We start from the raw sequence: 17,569 nt of genomic DNA on the forward strand, positions 1-17,569 counted from the left end.
TGATAGTAACAGAAACCATACTATGGATGGAATGATTTAGGAAGAGAAAAAAGGTAAAAAGAATAGGACTTTGTCTGAACCTGAGGAACTCCCAACTTTTAAAGCCATATGGAAAAATGTCAGCAGTCAGCATAGAGAAGGAACAGTGTAATAAGATGAAAACTACCCTTAGACATCAAAGGGAAGAAAAAGTATCAAGATGGAGGTATCACTAACTTATGGGAATGTTCCTAAGAAACGTCCTCTCAATATTGTGATATTAAGGTCATTGGTACCCTTAGGAAGTACATTTGGAAAGAGCAGTGAGGAATGGAAACCTGACTAAAGTAGGCAGAGACCTGGAAAGAAAAAATGAACATACTGAGAATGTGGAGGGATGGACAGAAGCTGAGTAGTTAAAGGAAGTCAGGGGGCTTTTTAATTATTGCTTATTTGTTGCTTTCATTGATTGCGGCTATTGTTGTTTCTGTCTTTCATTTGAAAAAGCCGTATGATGTGCTTCTGAGAAGGCACAGGTAAGGAGATTTGTTAGAAGGAACCCCCCCCATCACCACTTTAACAGGAGGTACAGGCAAAAGAAGGGTGCAGGGGAGTTGCATTTGTAGACTTGGTGGAGGATGTCAACACAGATCCATCTGATGGCTCGATTTTCATTATTAATTAGAATATGAGGCCATCTGCTGAGAGTGAGACACAAGGTAGGAAAAAGTACCTGAGTTTTAAGGAGAGTACCGTAGAGTGAGAGTGGAATGTGACACAGTATGGAGGCCCCGCTTGAATTTGGTAAGCATGAATTTTATTTATTTATTTACTTACTTACTTACTTACATAGAGGGAGACAGCAAGGGGGGGAAGGGGGAGGGAGAGGAAAAGAGAGAATCCTAAGCAGATCCCACACCCAGTGCAGAGCCTGATTTGAGGCGTAATCCCACAACCCTGAAATCGTCACCTGAGCCAAAATCAGGAGCCCAACACTTAACTGACTGAGCCACCCAGGCACCCTGTTGAGCATGAATTTATGAATGTTTACCCCCTTTTTATACATATTCTGACATTGTTCTATAGGATACCATAAATGACATCATAAATAGCCTATACCCCCTACATCATCACTTCATAAGAGTTCATTATATTTTTAGATACCTTATTATTCTACAGTTGTTATCCATATACAGTACACATAAAATTGATTTGATGGAAAAAGTTTAATTTTCTTTTTGTTTAGAACACTGTTCCCCAAATATAGCAAACTTCCACCAATTTGAGCAAACCGAGATGATTACATTTTCAAATTGGTAAGCTGTCCATATGGATGGATGAAGGAAGCAGTTAATTTACCAGGATTTCTCGGCAGGTGCTGCTGCCCTAGTTTTCTCTCTTTGCCCCCTCTATAAACCAACACTGGGTCACAAATTTACAATTTATTACTTTAATAAATGGCTAAGACAGCACTGAACACAGAGCAAATGCCAAACAAATAATTGCTGTTTGATAAAAACGGTTCTTATCAGCAAGGCCAGTATTTGTATGTAAAAGAATGCTTCCAAGGGGCTTAAAAATAGTTTGCTCTCTTAAATGAGTTAAACATACCCACAGAAATCATGTTGACACTACCCACTTGCTTAGCAAAGATAAACATTAGCCCAAGTCCAGTCTGAATTATTTTAATTTCAAAATTTTGGCGTTAGAATTAAGGAAGCTCCACCATTTCAAAAAATATTTTGGTATAAATAAGTTACAGACTCACCCTCACACTACTACCTATTTCAGGATGTTGGGGGAGGTGTCGTGGGCTGTGGAGGATTATTCACCAGAGGACATTTTCATTTCAGGTTGACCACAGTCCAGTAAGCACATTAGCAAATTGAATAAAGTTGAGCAAGACCCACACTATCCTGGCATGAAACTACTGACCGTGTCCTTTTTATCAGAGATCATCTATTCTCTTCCACCAGGATTGGAAACAATCTTCACTGGTGTTGTTATAAATTGCTCATTAATCAAAATGGATTTATTGAGCATCCATAGTGTGCAAAGCCTGCGCTAAGTGATTCAAAATAACAGGTTGCCTAGTTACCATAAAATGGAAAAATTCCCCTGTGAAGGTTAAAATTAAATGAAAGGCAGATAAGAAAACATTATCTTTGACGGCATCTGACTATTTCATAGGGCTTTTTCTGCCATTACGGCCATTTTCTCTTAAAGATAATAGTCATTCATTCATTCACTCACTTAATTATTCATTCATTTATGCAATTGAGTTCCCCGCTATGACTATGTAAGATCCTTTGCTTGATACAGTAAGGGAAACAAACATAATTCAATATTGACTGCATGAGCATGAGGCTTAGTGAATTTACCAAGCAAGTACTGGACATCTGCTGATCTTTATTTAATGAGCTTAGTACTAGAGCATTCTTTATTCCATATGAAATCTGTAGTCATTGAGGCATTCGTAAAATGCTCCTTGCAAAGAGTATCACTCATTTTCTGGTTGAACTGCAAAATCTTGTTGAATATAGGTTTACTAATAAGTTGCTTTCATATTTAAATTAAACCAGTGACTATGACAGAATTTTTTTTCCAAGATGAGGTCTACTTTGTACTAGCTTAACTAGTTAATAAATAGAAAAGACCACAGACAGGGAACTAATAGCATACTTAATTGTGATTATCTGTGAAAATGCATATTCTATATCCATGAATGACATTGCCAGTCACAACCAAGACCCTCAAGTGCTTAGCCTCTGAAATGAGCAAGACAGGCAAGGTCTGGCCTCAGAGGCTCAGGATCCTCATTCACCCCTCCCTTCTGTGATCAAATTTGCACACTCAGTTCCAGTCCCTGCAATTACTCCTTAGGGCTGTTGTAACAAAGCACTACTACCTGGGTGTCCTAAACAACAGAAATTTATTGTCTCACAGTCTGGAGACTAGAAGTCTGAAATCAAGTTTGGTTTCTTCTGTGGGCCATGAGGGAAGGATCTATTCTGGGCCTCTCTGGCTTGCGAATGGCTATCTTCTTCCTGTGTCTCTTCACATCATCTTCCCTCTTTGCATATCTCTCTCTATGTCTAAATTTCCCCCTTCTTATAAGGATACCATCATGCTGGATTAGGGCCCACGTAATGACTTCATTTTAACTTGATTACCTCTATAGACTCTATCTCCAAATTCTCCCAAGTAAGGTCACATTCTGATGTACTAGTGATTAAAAGTCCAAAAAAGAGGGTGATGGAGTACCATTCAACACATAACAATCCTTGTAAAAACCTAGTAATCCCTCTGTCACCTCTCTCTCAATCTCTCCAGGAATGCAATTTCTGTGTGTGTAGAAATCCTCATTTTGTCTGTAAACCTAAGCCATGTGTATTCAGCACAGTTAACCAAAAACTATAAAATGCATTCCCTAAAATATAACTATTAAGTTTCCTTGGCTACTTATTTCCTAAATGGCAGAATTTTCAAAGGGAGAAGGGATAACCTCCACTCTTTCATACCTCTCCTCTTTGTTCACCCTCCCTCCCTTTGTTGGCATTGCCTTTGTACTGGCCACCATCTTTTTTTTTTTCTGAGACTGAACATTGATCTCCTAATTAATCGTCCTGTCTCAAGCCTCATCTCTGTCCAATCTATTCTTCATAGTGCTTCCAGAGAGACTGTTATAAAACAAAAACCTATCATATCATGATCCTGCTTAAAGTCTGTCAATGGTTCACTTCTGCTGTCAGGTGAAATCCAAACTTCTGCATGTCACCTCTTACGCTTTTACGCATTTTTCCTTAGTAGCTTTAACCATGCTGAGTTGGACATAGTCTCTGAATGCAGTATGTTCTTCCACGCCTCTGGATCCCCGCACATACCTCTCATTCATCTACACACGATAAACCTCCTGCTCAAGCATCTAATTCTCCTTCTTTAAGGCTCAGATCAGCAGCACCCTCTCCATTAAGCTTTTACTCAATCCCTATCCTTCTACCCTCCTGGAACACCTTTGCTCACCTCTCTCGTTGTGCTTATTACCCTTCATTTTAACACATTCTAAGCTTCTAAATATCAGGAATTTTACTGTTTCTTTAGCAACATTTAGCACAATGCCTAAAACACCATAAATACCCAGTAAGTATTTATTGAGTGGATGAGGAACTGTAGGGTAGCTACCCACCCAGTTCAATTTGAGGGCCTCTAAAAGACTCATGTACCTCAAGAGATGTCTCCACATCTGAAAGTCTTATGTTTAGTCAGTAAGGGACTTGATAACAAAGGGAAAACATCAGTAGCCTCAAAAGAGGGCAGTAACTTCCTTGAATTCATCAGCTTAGTTAGTTGGCCCTGAGGGGAAAAGGCAAAGCTAGGTACGAGTCACAAGGGACCAGGCATAACAGAGTGACACTTGGAAGTAATTAGATCCATGCGAAATCTATGGATTAATGGAATCAACAAAGGAAAATGACACAAACCGCAACCTCATCCAGACAGAAGACAAACAGTGATGCTAATGTTCTCTTCCACCTCCTAGATTGATTATGGAGGGAAATTCTGTGGGGTTCACTTGATAAAGTGCCATCTAGAATTAGAACAGAAACTGCTCTGACTTGTATTCATCCCTATTCGTATCATTCAAAAGAAAAATTCTTCCATTTAAATTCTGGACACCCTCACCCCTAGAATTCACATAGGGTAAAAAATGCAGACTACCAATCATTATGAATTAAGCCTAGGTCAAAGGAGCAAACTGGCTTCTTTTATACTGAATCCAGATGATTGAACACAATCAGGGAAAATCATATATCCATGCAAAGTAACTCTATCCCACTTGAAAAAAGAATAACAGCAATAAAAAAACTCAGGTATTATGGGAGTTTGTATTTTCCAAAAGAGGCTACAAGAATATCTTCTTATAACATGACTTCAGGAACCTTTTCTATAAAGGGGAGAGGTGATTAAATCCCCTTCACTTAAATATAGGTAGACTCTTGACTACCACGGAAGTGATGTTGCCTTCTAAGTTGAGTCATAAGAAGCAATACAGCTTCTGCCTCACTTCTCCTAGGATGCTTACTCTTGGAACACCATCACTTACCCTGAGGAAGTCTAAGTAGGCCATGCCAGCCATACAAGTAAGATACGGAGAATGGATCCTTCAGCACGCCTTGAAGCTGTTCCAGCTGATATCACTTGAGACAGAAATAAGCTGTCCTTATAGAGTTCTCCCCAAATTACAAACAAAATTTATAAATAAAATAAATGACTATTTTTTTAAACTCACTAAGTACTGAGGTAGTTTGTTATGTAGCCATCAATGTCCAGAATAGATTCTGATATTTGGAAATGCAGTGCTGTCGTAACAAAAATCTAAAACATGTGGCATGAACTTTGTGACTGGGCAGCAGACAGAAGCTGGAAGGGTCTCCAAGTGAGTGACTATGGAAGCCGTAAGCACCAAAGAGAGGATCCTTGGAAGCCCACAGAACTATGAGAAACCTATTGGTAAAGGCTTAAAGGAGAGCAAATGTAATCAGAAGCTAAAAGCAGAGCATCATTTGTGTTGTAGTAGTGGAAAGTCTGGCAACATTGACATCTGCAGTAACACAGAAAATAGAAAGTGAACCAAATGAACTCTGTGGTCTAAGGATGTTTCCAGGAAGAATATTTAAAGAGGAACCTAGCTTCATCTGGCTGCCAATGATAACTTGCAAGCCAAGAGAGAACTGAAGAATGACCTACCAAATAAATATAAAGGAGCCAGGAATTTCACATACAAAAACAAAATTGATTTATTATTTGCAGGGGTTCCAAATGGCAAACAATTTTCAAATTAAGAAGGCCAGTGACCAAATCTGGGTGAGATACAACATCATTTGTTAAGGCCTAAGGAAGCTCTCAGGTGGTGCTGTATAGAATCTTTCAGACAGGCAAAAGACTCTATTGCTGAACAAGCATTTTAAGGGCATGACTCACAGATGTTCCCTGTTCTGCAGCAATAGGGTTTCTAAGAATCTCAAGGACATTATCTCACAGAAATCTCATAAGGAGTCCGAAGCAGAGAAGAGCTTATTTGGAGATAAGCTTTTGTCTAATGGAGTGGAATATAAATTGGAACACAAGAAGTCCACAAAGTTTTAAAAGAAATTATATCAACCTGAACTGTAAGGAACAGAAATATAAAATGAAGAGGGTCCTTTTGACCCCTAATCTTTAACAGACAAAAAGCAAGTAAGAAAGATATTCGGCTATAAACACAGGCTATTTTTTTATGGAAAATAATGATTCAGACAGTGGAACCAAGTGCCACAGAGAACAATTCCTATGCCATAAGGCTGAGTCTTAATCAAGGAGCTGTGCCTGGTTAGATTCAGAATTGCCACAGGCTAGTGACCACCATGTGCCTTGTTTTCCGTGTGTGTAGATGAGCATGTCAGTTTTGGTTCTTCTATGCCTGATTCACTATTATGTGTTGGGTGTGTAGGAGAGGAGACTGATAACTTGTCCAGTTCACAGGTCATCACTGCCAAGAGCAAAAGCAGTCAAGAACCTGCACCATAAGAACTACACCAGGGAGATTCATGCATACCTGAACCTAGACTTGGAGCTCATGCTGTTATAGGCTGATGACTGGAAGTCCTGAAGGTATAAACAAGTATAATTTGCATAGGAAAAGAATATAAATTATTGTGCCCAAAGCACAGATGGTAGAAAAATGTATTTTCTAAAACTGACAGCAGGGGTACCTCCCATGATATATTTTCTTATTACGAAGTAACTTTGACACTCCTTCCATTAAGAAGTGTGGTTCATGTTCTCTCCCCTTGAATCTGAGTAGACATGGAACTATAATAGAAGTGATGGTCTGTGACTTCTAAGGCTAGATAATAAAAATGATACAGCTTCCACCTGGTTCTTTTCAGATGCTTGCTCTCAGAAACTAGCCAGAATGTCATGAGAAAACCCAAGCAGTCCATGGAGAGGAAAAATGGTCCCCAGCCTGTAAACCCAGCCAATCTCTAAGCTATCACCAACTTGCCAGCCACATAGTGGGCCATCTTGAAAATGGGTCCTTTCTCCCCTAGTTGAGCATCCCCAGCTCATTCCAAGTGGCACAGACAGGCTGTCCCTGTCAAATGAACGCTGCCAAACTTGCAGATTTGTAAACTAAATGACTGATGTTCCTCTAAGACAGTAAGATTTGGGGTGGCTTGTTAAATAGCAATAGATAACGGACACATGAAGGAGACTTCATGAAGTCTTTCCCACTCTCCCAGGTGAAATTAAATGTTCCTTTTGTCTATTCTCAAAGCACTTTGTATAACTTCTCCTTCACACTTATTATACTCTTGAAATTAACTATTCACTTGTCCCCCTCCATGTGAGTGCAAGAATAAGTCTGTGCCCTTTAGAAAATTAGCTCTTCGAATATATTACTTTTGTCTCATTCTCTCTCTCCTCTCCCTCTGAAGCTTTAAATAGACAAGTTAGGATTTCTCAGTGTACCCTCCAAGTCTCTTAGTTTCGCTTTCATGTTTTTCACCTCTGACTCTGTGTCATATTTTGTAAAACTTCTTCTGCCCTAATTTCCAGCTCACTAAAACTCTCTTCAGCTGAATCTAATCTGCTGTTCTACTTAACCACTGAGTTTTAAATTTGAGGTAGTTTTTCTCCATGTGTAAGTGTGTGTTTATAATAGCATGGTCATTTTTTAGCCTGCATCTGATAATTCCAATATTTGAAGTCTTTTCATGTGTGAATCTGTTCTTTCTTGTTTCTGTGATTCTGGTTTCAGGGTTTCTTTCCTTATAGACTTAATTATTGTACACTGCTGATTTTAATCAGAAAAGCATTTATAGAAATTATTTGGGACCTGGAAAAGTGAGGACCGGTTCGTGGTACTAACACCTCAGGAATTTCCCTCCTTGTTTTTCTCATGACAAATCACCTTTCCTTGGGGTGGAGGTTATGGGACAGAATTATTTCCTTTTTTTTTTAAGATTATTTATTTATTTATTTGATGGAGAGAGAGACAGCCAGTGAGAGAGGGAACACAAGCAGGGGGAGTAGAAGAGGAAGAAGCAGGCTCCCAGCAGAGCAGAGAGCCTGGTGTGGGGCTTGATCCCAAGACCCTGGGATCACGCCCCGAGCCAAAGGCAGACACTCAACAACTGAGCCACCCAGGCGCTACAAAATCATTTCTGATTACTGTGAGGTGTAGCCCCTGAAGTTCCAACTCTATGGAGGAAGAATTTCCTATTAAAGTCTCTGTGCTGTACAGGCACAGAGATTTTTTTTTTTCTGTACATAAACCTTGAGGTTTATGAGGCCTTAAGCACCAGAGTTCAACAGCAGGTTCAGAAAATTCCCTCAGGACAAAAGTGGCTTTAGTAATACACTAGGTTTCCACCCTCATCAATGTTTTGCCCTGATTATATCTTACTAACCTATTGACCCCCAAAAGGTTCCTAATTTAAATGTTATTCAATTTATATAATTTTCCTGTCACATTTTTAATGCTTTTTTAGAAGTTTTTCTTTTCTGTATTTTTAGCCAGAATATTTATTTGTTTTCAGCAGGAGAAGCCTAGTCAGCCTTGTTACCTGGGTGCATGTCTTTATCATCCCTGTATCCTCAGAACACTGTTTGGCACACGAAGGAACTCAATTCATTTTTGATTGTTTAATGAATAAATCCCTGTCTTCTTTGACTCTTTCATTCCTGCCTCTACCATCCCCAATACACTCCTATTCCCTATGCCCTAATTAGAGTCCTTTTACATTTTCATTCATGTGTGCCTTCCATTTTCCTATATTAACTGAGCTTTCCCCCTGATTTCCACAGTATTTCCTGGTTTCTTCTCCTATGGAAGAGTTTTCATTCTCATCAACTACCATTCTTTGGGATCGGCACTGTCTTCACTCTCCGTGACTGCTTCTGATCACCCGCTATTCTGCCTTTATCCAAAATCTGCTGTTCTTCCGAAGATTATGCTATCCTATTGTAACATTCTTTTTCTGGTTTTATTGCTACCATATCTGGACTTCCGGTCATACCTCCACATTTCTTGAGAATTTCAGTATGTGGTTCATGATTTCAACTATACTTCATCTCCCAATATAATTCAGTATAACAGAGGATTTAAGAGTACTGATCAGACAACCCAAGTGCAAGTCTACCCCTTATTAACATAGAACTGTGGGAAGTTACCTAATATTTCAATGTCACAGTTTCTTCATCTGTAAAATGGTGGTAATGATATTATTACCTTATATCATGGAAAGAATTATATGAAATAAGGTATATAAAGCACTTAGAACAGCATCTGGCTTGGTAAATGCTCAATAAATTTTAACTATTTTCTTTATTATGCTCTTACCTCATCCTAAAAAATTTCCTTCTGCATGCTTATGATTCATACAACACCCTAGCCTCAATGCTGCTCAAAAACCTATTTGTCCACTTCTATAAAATTTCTCAGCTTATTATATAAAATGGCATTTCTGAATTTTACTTAAACCCTTCTCAAGATCCGCCCCCTTCATTTCAACCATTGACTTTTTATCTTAACCCAGGAATTTAATCTATTTGGAAATACATATTTCAGAATTTCTCTATATTCAGAACCATGCTTTATCTTCTCCTCTTTCTGGGGGAAGCAATGTCTGTGTTTTCTTAAACTATCTCAGTCTTCTCTACGCATTTTATTCTTTCTTCTTATTTTTTATCTTTAATCTCTTGGTCTCCACCAGTGAATTCCTCTAACTGCTAAATTTGGCCAAGGCTTACTTATCCTAAAATAAACTAGCTATTTCTCCCTTGAACCTCTTTCTTCTCATGTTACTATCATAACTCTTCTAATCTTCTTGAAAGGGTAATCTGTACTCTCCACTCCCATTTTCTAGTGTCTCACTGTTAACTTCCAGAAATCTGGTTTTATTTCATCGCTACTAAAACTTACTTTTCAAAATTAAGCAGCAATTAGATTGTCAAACCTAAAATGCCTCTCTTTAGAGTTTCTCTTACAGCTCCTTTGCAGCATTGAATATGTTGACCACCCACTTGAAAAGTTCCTCCATCATTAGATTTCATGTTACTATCCTGCATTCTTTCTTAGAGGCAGTGCTGACAAACAGAAAGCAGATATGATTGATGATAGTCAAACAGCATGTTTAAGAAAGGCCCCCTCATGAAATGATCTTAAATAAGACACTTAGCTCCAATTTCCTTATTAGTAAAATGGGCATAATATTTACTTGCCTTGTGCACTAATTTATAATACAAATAAATAAAATAATGGATCTGAAAATATCATAAAATATTTAGGTACCTGAGTACATTTCAATAATCTGAAAACAGTATGAAGACACGTATATTGAAAGAGCCTTGCTACTAAATCTGCTATGAAGTTCTAAAGAACACCAAGCTTTGTGTCTGACCTACAGGTCTTTCACTATTGCAAGGTTTCAAAGTACCTTCACCAATGTAGTACCACTCCTTGAGAGCTCTTGTCAGGAAGTTAGGAGGCATTATATCAAAAACTCTGACCTACCTGGACACAGTTCAAAATGCAAAAAAAAAAAAAAAGATTAGTTTGACTATATTGGGGCATTTTCATGTTTAAAATATTGTGGAAAATCAAAATATTAATGATACATCTTCACATATACAAGCATGCAAATTGAATTGGTCCAAATGTAAGTAAGAAATATTACCAGTTCTAAAAATTTTTTTTTAATTTTAAAAAAGAAATATTACCAGTTCTTGGAGAAGGGGCCCTTGCAATTTCTAAGGAGCAAGGTTTTTTTGTAACGGCTATGTCCGTGAGATCACATAGAAAGTTCTCATTTTCCGAAGGAAATGTATCCAGAGAAGCAGATGGTACAATTTCCATAGTGTAATTCCTCTTCTTTGGATAGGACTCCTGAAAGGAAGGAGAAAAAATAAAAATAGCTTTGTGATAAAGACACAGCTTGTTTGATTTATAAAAACTAGAAAAGATAATCAGATTCATCAGTTATTCCAAAAGTGATTAAGAGGTGCTGATTCATCTGTTTGAATAAGTTATGCCATCATGTAACCCCGATATAATCAGTGATCTTTTTAGAAGGGTCCTGACAGTTTGATTCCCCTGAATTTATCACTGACATAGTGAAGTTCATGATCTCTTGTCATGATTTCTTTTTGTAGTATATGGCGATTTTCTAGTTGTGGCATAAACTGTTGCTTAACTAATTATTAGTTATTCCCAAGACTCTACTCCCTTGCCTGCTTCCTAGAGATAGCGAGACATATGACTTGATTTTGGCCAGTTGGATGCAAGGGAGGCTTCTGGGAAAATATTTTTCCCCAGAGAAAAGACATGCAATGAGGTCCTTGTAGAGCTTGGCCATCCTCAAGTTCCTCTCTCTGGATGCGGTTTTGATGTCAGGAGGTAGGACAGGCATGTTGTGACCATAGGCAATAAGCTTAAGATCAAAAAGGTAATAGACTAAGAATAGCAACAGAAGGATAAAAAGAGCCTGGGACTTGATATCACTGAGCTACTGAAAAGGCCCAAGGACTAGTTAGTTACTCCAGCCTTCTTAAGTATAAACGTTCTTATATTGTTTGAGCCATTGATAGTAGGGTTTTTTGTCATTTAGAAGTAAAAGTATTCCCACCTAACACACTAGTATTTTTTCCTTGTGAATACTGCTAACTAATATACTAAAGTTTCTCTTTTCGGGTTAGGATAAAAATTAAGGTCCAATTCTATACTACTGATTCTTTGATGTATTCTAAAAGTGAGAATTCATTTCATTTTACAAGATCTTAAATTCTTATACGAGGCATTAATTGGTCAGCAAATATTTATTAGGCATCTATCATATATACTTAGGACTATGCTAAGTGACAGAGATTTTTAAAAACTAATAAGATATAACCCTTGCCCTCAGAAAGCCCACAGTTTACTAGCGAGGAAAACAGATATCTACATAATGAATTTAACAATTAATCATGCTTTTTGATGTTTTTTACCTTTATAAAGCATAATTCACTATCAAAAGAAAAAGATAAATAAAAAAATAAATTCATTTTCAAAAAATCTTCCAAGATATATCCAAGGGTCAATAAAGATTTAGTATAAGCTCCTATTTTTTTCTATAGTGATATTTACAGTACTGTAGAGTAAGTATTCAAGGTCAGTGTAATTGCTTTCAGACCATACCAGACCCTCACATATCAGAGAGTCAATTATGTTCACTCTACCCTATTGAAAGCAGGAAATTGGGAGTAATTTATTTTTAACAACAAAGGGTGACAAAGTAGAAAGCATCCAGAAGAAAGCAATCAAGATGGTGTATGATTTAAAAACCATGTCACAGATGAAATGATGAAAGGACCTGCAGTGTTCTATCCTGGAGAAGCCTCACAGCAGCATAATAGCTCTCTCAATATATTTGAACGGCTATCCCTAAAGAGCTATCCCACGAAGCAGGGAAAGGGGAAAAGCTGCTGTGTTAGATTTATTCCAAGGCTCTTAAAGGCAGAACAAAGACCAGTGTTTATAAGTCAAAAAGGGCAAATTTGAATCAATACAAAAAAAAAGTTATATGAATTAATAATATTGGTTATCTTTTAAATAAAAATGCACTAATGTAACAATGACTGAAAAATATACTCTAAAGCAACAGAAGAAACTCCTCAGTACAGGAAATCTTTCAGTAGAACTATCTATTGATAAGATTATCTATAAAGCACATTGTAGGGGCACCTGGGTGGGTCAGTCAGTTAAGCATCTGCCTTCAGCTCAGGTCATGATCCCGGGGTCCTGGGATCAAGTCCTGCATGGGGCTCCCTGATCAGCAGGGAGTCTGCTTCTCCCTCTATACCCCCACCCCTCACTTATGATCTCTCTCTCTCTCTCTCTTTCTCTCAAATAAATAAACAAATAAATCTTTAAAAACCACCACACATTGTAAAGTGAATATATCAGATGATTGTAAACTCCATGAAAGGTGGAATTTGTCTTGTTCACCACTCCATCACCAGAATCTAATACAAGTCTTACCACATAGTAGGTGCTCAATAAATACTTATTGATCAACTGAACATTCTCTAATATCCTTTTTAACAAATTCTAACTACCTGTTAGGGAAATGATTATGCCTTGTTCAGATATAAATTACTTTGCTTTTTAGTTTGGTTATCATTATTGTTTACTGGTGTTGCTTATTGTTTTGCATATCAAAAGTGAAAAAAAACCTAGGATTACGACAATAAGATTATAAAGAGTCATGAAAAAAGTCTCTAGTTTAAACCCTAGTTCATCCTAAAATCAGAACAACCTGTTTATCAGAACAACCCATTCTTCACGGATTTGGTTAGATTGGAATTGTACTCTGTTTGTAAAGAAATATGAAGACTTAATGGCCTTGAAAATACTCTGAAATTTAACCACACAGGGTGAGTTAGTTGGCTGTCCCCTTAAAAATGAAGTATATTGTTTATTACAGAAATATTAGAAAATATAAAGAAAAAGAAAAAAATTATATGAAAATGCTCAGATAACTAATAGTAATATTTTGGTATATATCCTCCCAGACTGCTTCCCTCCATAAATGTATGTGTATGTACATGTTGGTGTGTGCAAAGGAAGGAAAAAAAATATTTTAAAGAACAGTGAAGTGCACCCTCATCTGCTTCTGAAGAAAGTGCCATTACTTCTAATTGGAGAAGTCTACAGTACACAGTTTCCTTATGGAGAGTGAAAGCCCCAAGGGAAGAAGATGGTGAAGCAAAGATAGCAAAACTGTGCTTTTTTATTCAAATATTTCATATTGTCAAAAAAAAAGGTACACTTCACAAAATATCTGACTGGTATCCCTCAAAAGAGGATGGATATGTGATAGAATAAAGTAAAAAAACGAATCTGTGCATGTGCACTACTCAGTTTAGAACATTCCCATTGAAACCTACCCCTTCCCATCTGTGTTCCCCTTTCCAGTCACCCCTTCTCCCTCCCTAACCAGAGCTAATTCCTGTTCTGAACTTCGGGTTTATAATTCCTTGGATTGTTGTTGAAATGTAACTATATTTGTTAAGAGTCAATAAAGAATAAATTGTTTCATGCTATATGCTTTTGAATTTCATAAGAATAGTATAAAATATTCTTGCTCTTCTATGACTTTTTCAATCAACATTATGTTTCTCAGTTTCATTTATTTTAAATGTGGTATTAGAGTTCACTGTATATGCATACAATAATTCACTTACAGATTCTCCTGACAATGGACTTTTACACATTTCCTAGGTTTTTTGTTATTAAGAACAATTTGCTAGTAACATTTCTGAACATGTCTTTTGGTACAAGTAACCAGGGTATGTAACTTATCCTAGTAGACATGGGGCAGAGAGTCAGGAATAGACATAAAGTGAGAAAAATGAATGAAATCAAAAGTTCTACAGATACAGGAGTTTGCAGCAAGAGGTGATCATGAGAACCAAGACTGGATATTCTGTAGATTCTATAGAAATCTTGAGGAGGACATTGCGTTTTCCCACCCAAAGTGGGATGAAGGGGCTTTTAAAATAAATCTTATATGAAGATGTTATATAAAAATATGTATGTGTATTATATGTAATGCTTTATAATGTGATATAGGTTTACTTCTAATAATGTATTGTGAACAAGTTTCAATGACAAAAATGTGTCTACATGATAAATTTAAGGTTAAGTCTCAATATACACATGGTCATGATTTATTTAGTTAATCCTATTATGTCGAAATTTCAATGTTTTGCTTTTAAGGGAGCATTCTTGTGCATATATCTTTGTGTACATGTTCAGCTATTTCTATTGAAATAGAATTCCTGGTATTTTGATAAGGATTGCATTGAACATGTATATTGCTTTGAGTAGCATAGATATTTTAACAATATTTTTCTTACAATCCATGAGCATAGAACATTTTTACATTTCTTTGTGTCTTTCTCAATTTCTTTCATAAGTGTTCTATTTTCAAAGTACAGATCCTTTACCTCTTTGGTTAGGTTTATTCCTAGGTATCTTATGATTTTTGGTGCAATTGTAAACGGGATCAATTCCTTAATTTTTCTTTTTTCTGTCTCATTCATAAGTGTTCTATAGTTTTCAAAGTACAGATCCTTTACCTCTTTGGTTAGGTTTATTCCTAGGTATCTTATGATTTTTGGTGCAATTGTAAACGGGATCAATTCCTTAATTTTTCTTTTTTCTGTCTCATTCATAAGTGTTCTATAGTTTTCAAAGTACAGATCCTTTACCTCTTTGGTTAGGTTTATTCCTAGGTATCTTATGATTTTTGGTGCAATTGTAAACGGGATCAATTCCTTAATTTTTCTTTTTTCTGTCTCATTCATAAGTGTTCTATAGTTTTCAAAGTACAGATCCTTTACCTCTTTGGTTAGGTTTATTCCTAGGTATCTTATGATTTTTGGTGCAATTGTAAACGGGATCAATTCCTTAATTTTTCTTTTTTCTGTCTCATTCATAAGTGTTCTATAGTTTTCAAAGTACAGATCCTTTACCTCTTTGGTTAGGTTTATTCCTAGGTATCTTATGATTTTTGGTGCAATTGTAAACGGGATCAATTCCTTAATTTTTCTTTTTTCTGTCTCATTCATAAGTGTTCTATAGTTTTCAAAGTACAGATCCTTTACCTCTTTGGTTAGGTTTATTCCTAGGTATCTTATGATTTTTGGTGCAATTGTAAACGGGATCAATTCCTTAATTTTTCTTTTTTCTGTCTCATTCATAAGTGTTCTATAGTTTTCAAAGTACAGATCCTTTACCTCTTTGGTTAGGTTTATTCCTAGGTATCTTATGATTTTTGGTGCAATTGTAAACGGGATCAATTCCTTAATTTTTCTTTTTTCTGTCTCATTGTTAGTGTACAGATTCTGTGCATTAATATTATATCCTGCCATGTTGCTGAATTCCTGTATGAGTTCTAGCAATTTTTGGGTGGAGTTCATCTGTGAAGAGTGAAAGTCTGACTTCTTCTTTGCTGATTTGGATGCCTTTTATCTCTTTTTTTGTCTGATTGCTGAGGTTAGGACTTCTAGTACTATGCTGAACAACAGTGGCAAGAGTAGACATCCCTGTTGTGTTCCTGACCTTAGGGGAAAGCTCTCAGTTTTTCCCCATTGAGAATGATATTCACTGTGGGCTTTTCATATATGGCTTTTTATGATATTGAGGTATGTTCCCTCTATCCCTACACTGCAGAGAGTTTTAATCAAGAAAGGATGCTGTATTTTGTCAAATGCTTTTTCTGCATCACTCTGGAAAACAGCATGAAGGCTCCTCAAAAGTTAAAAATAGAGCTACCCTACAACTCAGCAATTGCACTAGTACGTATTTACCCACAGGACAAAAACATAGTGATCCGAAGGGGCACCTGCACCCCATATGCAATGGAATATTACTCAGCCATCAAAAAGATGAAATCTTACTATTTGCAACCCTATGGATGGAACTAGAAGGTATTGTGCTAAGCAAAATAGGTCAATCAGAGAAAGAAAATTAAATGATCTCACTGATATATGGAATTTATAAACAAGACAGAGGATCATAGGTGAAGGGAGGGAAAACTAAAATAAGACAAAATCAGAAAGGGAGACAAACCAAGAGATTCTTAACTATAGGAAGCATGATGTATTGAGCACTGGGTATTATATGCAACTGAGAAATATCTAAACTCTACCTCTGAAACTAATAATACACTATATGTTAATTAACTGAATTTAAATTAAAAAAAAAAGAAACAGAATTCCTGTGACAACAGGTATATACCATACGCTTATATTTAATTGAATCTGTTTCTGAACATTCTAATTGGTTCCATATGTCAATCTATTCTAGTACCAGAATCACACTGTTTTGCTTACTAAAAACCTTAAAATTAATCTTACTATCTGGTAGGAAAAGTCTCTCCTCATGTTCATCTCTGTCAAAGCATTCATGATTAACCTCATGTTTATTTTTACAAAGATTCTATTCTTCCTCAATGCCATATCCAGTCAATCTCCAAGTCCCTTACTTCATCATTGAATTATACCTCAAACACATTCATTTCTCTCCACTCCTGCTACCACCCTAGTCCAGGTCACTACTGTATCTCACTTGAACTTCTGGAACAACTTCGTAACTAGTCTCTTTCCCTCCACTCCTGCTCTTCTCGCAATTAATTCACTTTCAAACGCTAGCATGAGGTTACTAAGAGTAAGTCATGTAAAAATCAAGTCATTTATTTTCATCATAACTTTGAGAGAGAATCATAAAAGGCTGTAGTCATAGTACATCATGATTCTTTTAAACACTTACCACGGTCTCTCATAATATCTCAGAATTTCTATATTGAGTGATTTCATTAGATGCATTAATGATCCAGATAGTAAACTGATTAAAATAACAAGATCTGGAAGCATAAACCAGAGGTTAAACATAATCCCATTAATCTATAAGATAAATCAGGTTAATTTCTAAAGACATGCTTGTCTAGCACCTAGCAAAGTGCCATGTTCATTGTAAAACTCTATCAATACATGCTAAAAATAA

At 36.6% G+C, this 17,569-nt stretch overlaps 1 protein-coding gene across 11 annotated transcripts in view; it reads right to left on the reverse strand.

Annotated features, from left to right (window-relative positions):
* ANKS1B (ankyrin repeat and sterile alpha motif domain containing 1B) overlaps positions 1–17,569 on the reverse strand; it is a 1,024,648-nt gene that overhangs the window by 638,846 nt on the left and 368,233 nt on the right. For all 11 annotated transcript variants that reach the window (XM_034644189.1, XM_034644186.1, XM_034644187.1 and 8 more), the window contains exon 10: positions 10,744–10,909. In XM_034644189.1, the coding sequence (XP_034500080.1) occupies positions 10,744–10,909 (166 nt within the window). The remainder of the gene's footprint in view (positions 1–10,743; positions 10,910–17,569) is intronic.

The sequence above is a fragment of the Ailuropoda melanoleuca genome, chromosome 15 (genome assembly GCF_002007445.2).
Source record: "Ailuropoda melanoleuca isolate Jingjing chromosome 15, ASM200744v2, whole genome shotgun sequence".
Taxonomy (NCBI): Eukaryota; Metazoa; Chordata; class Mammalia; order Carnivora; family Ursidae; genus Ailuropoda; species Ailuropoda melanoleuca.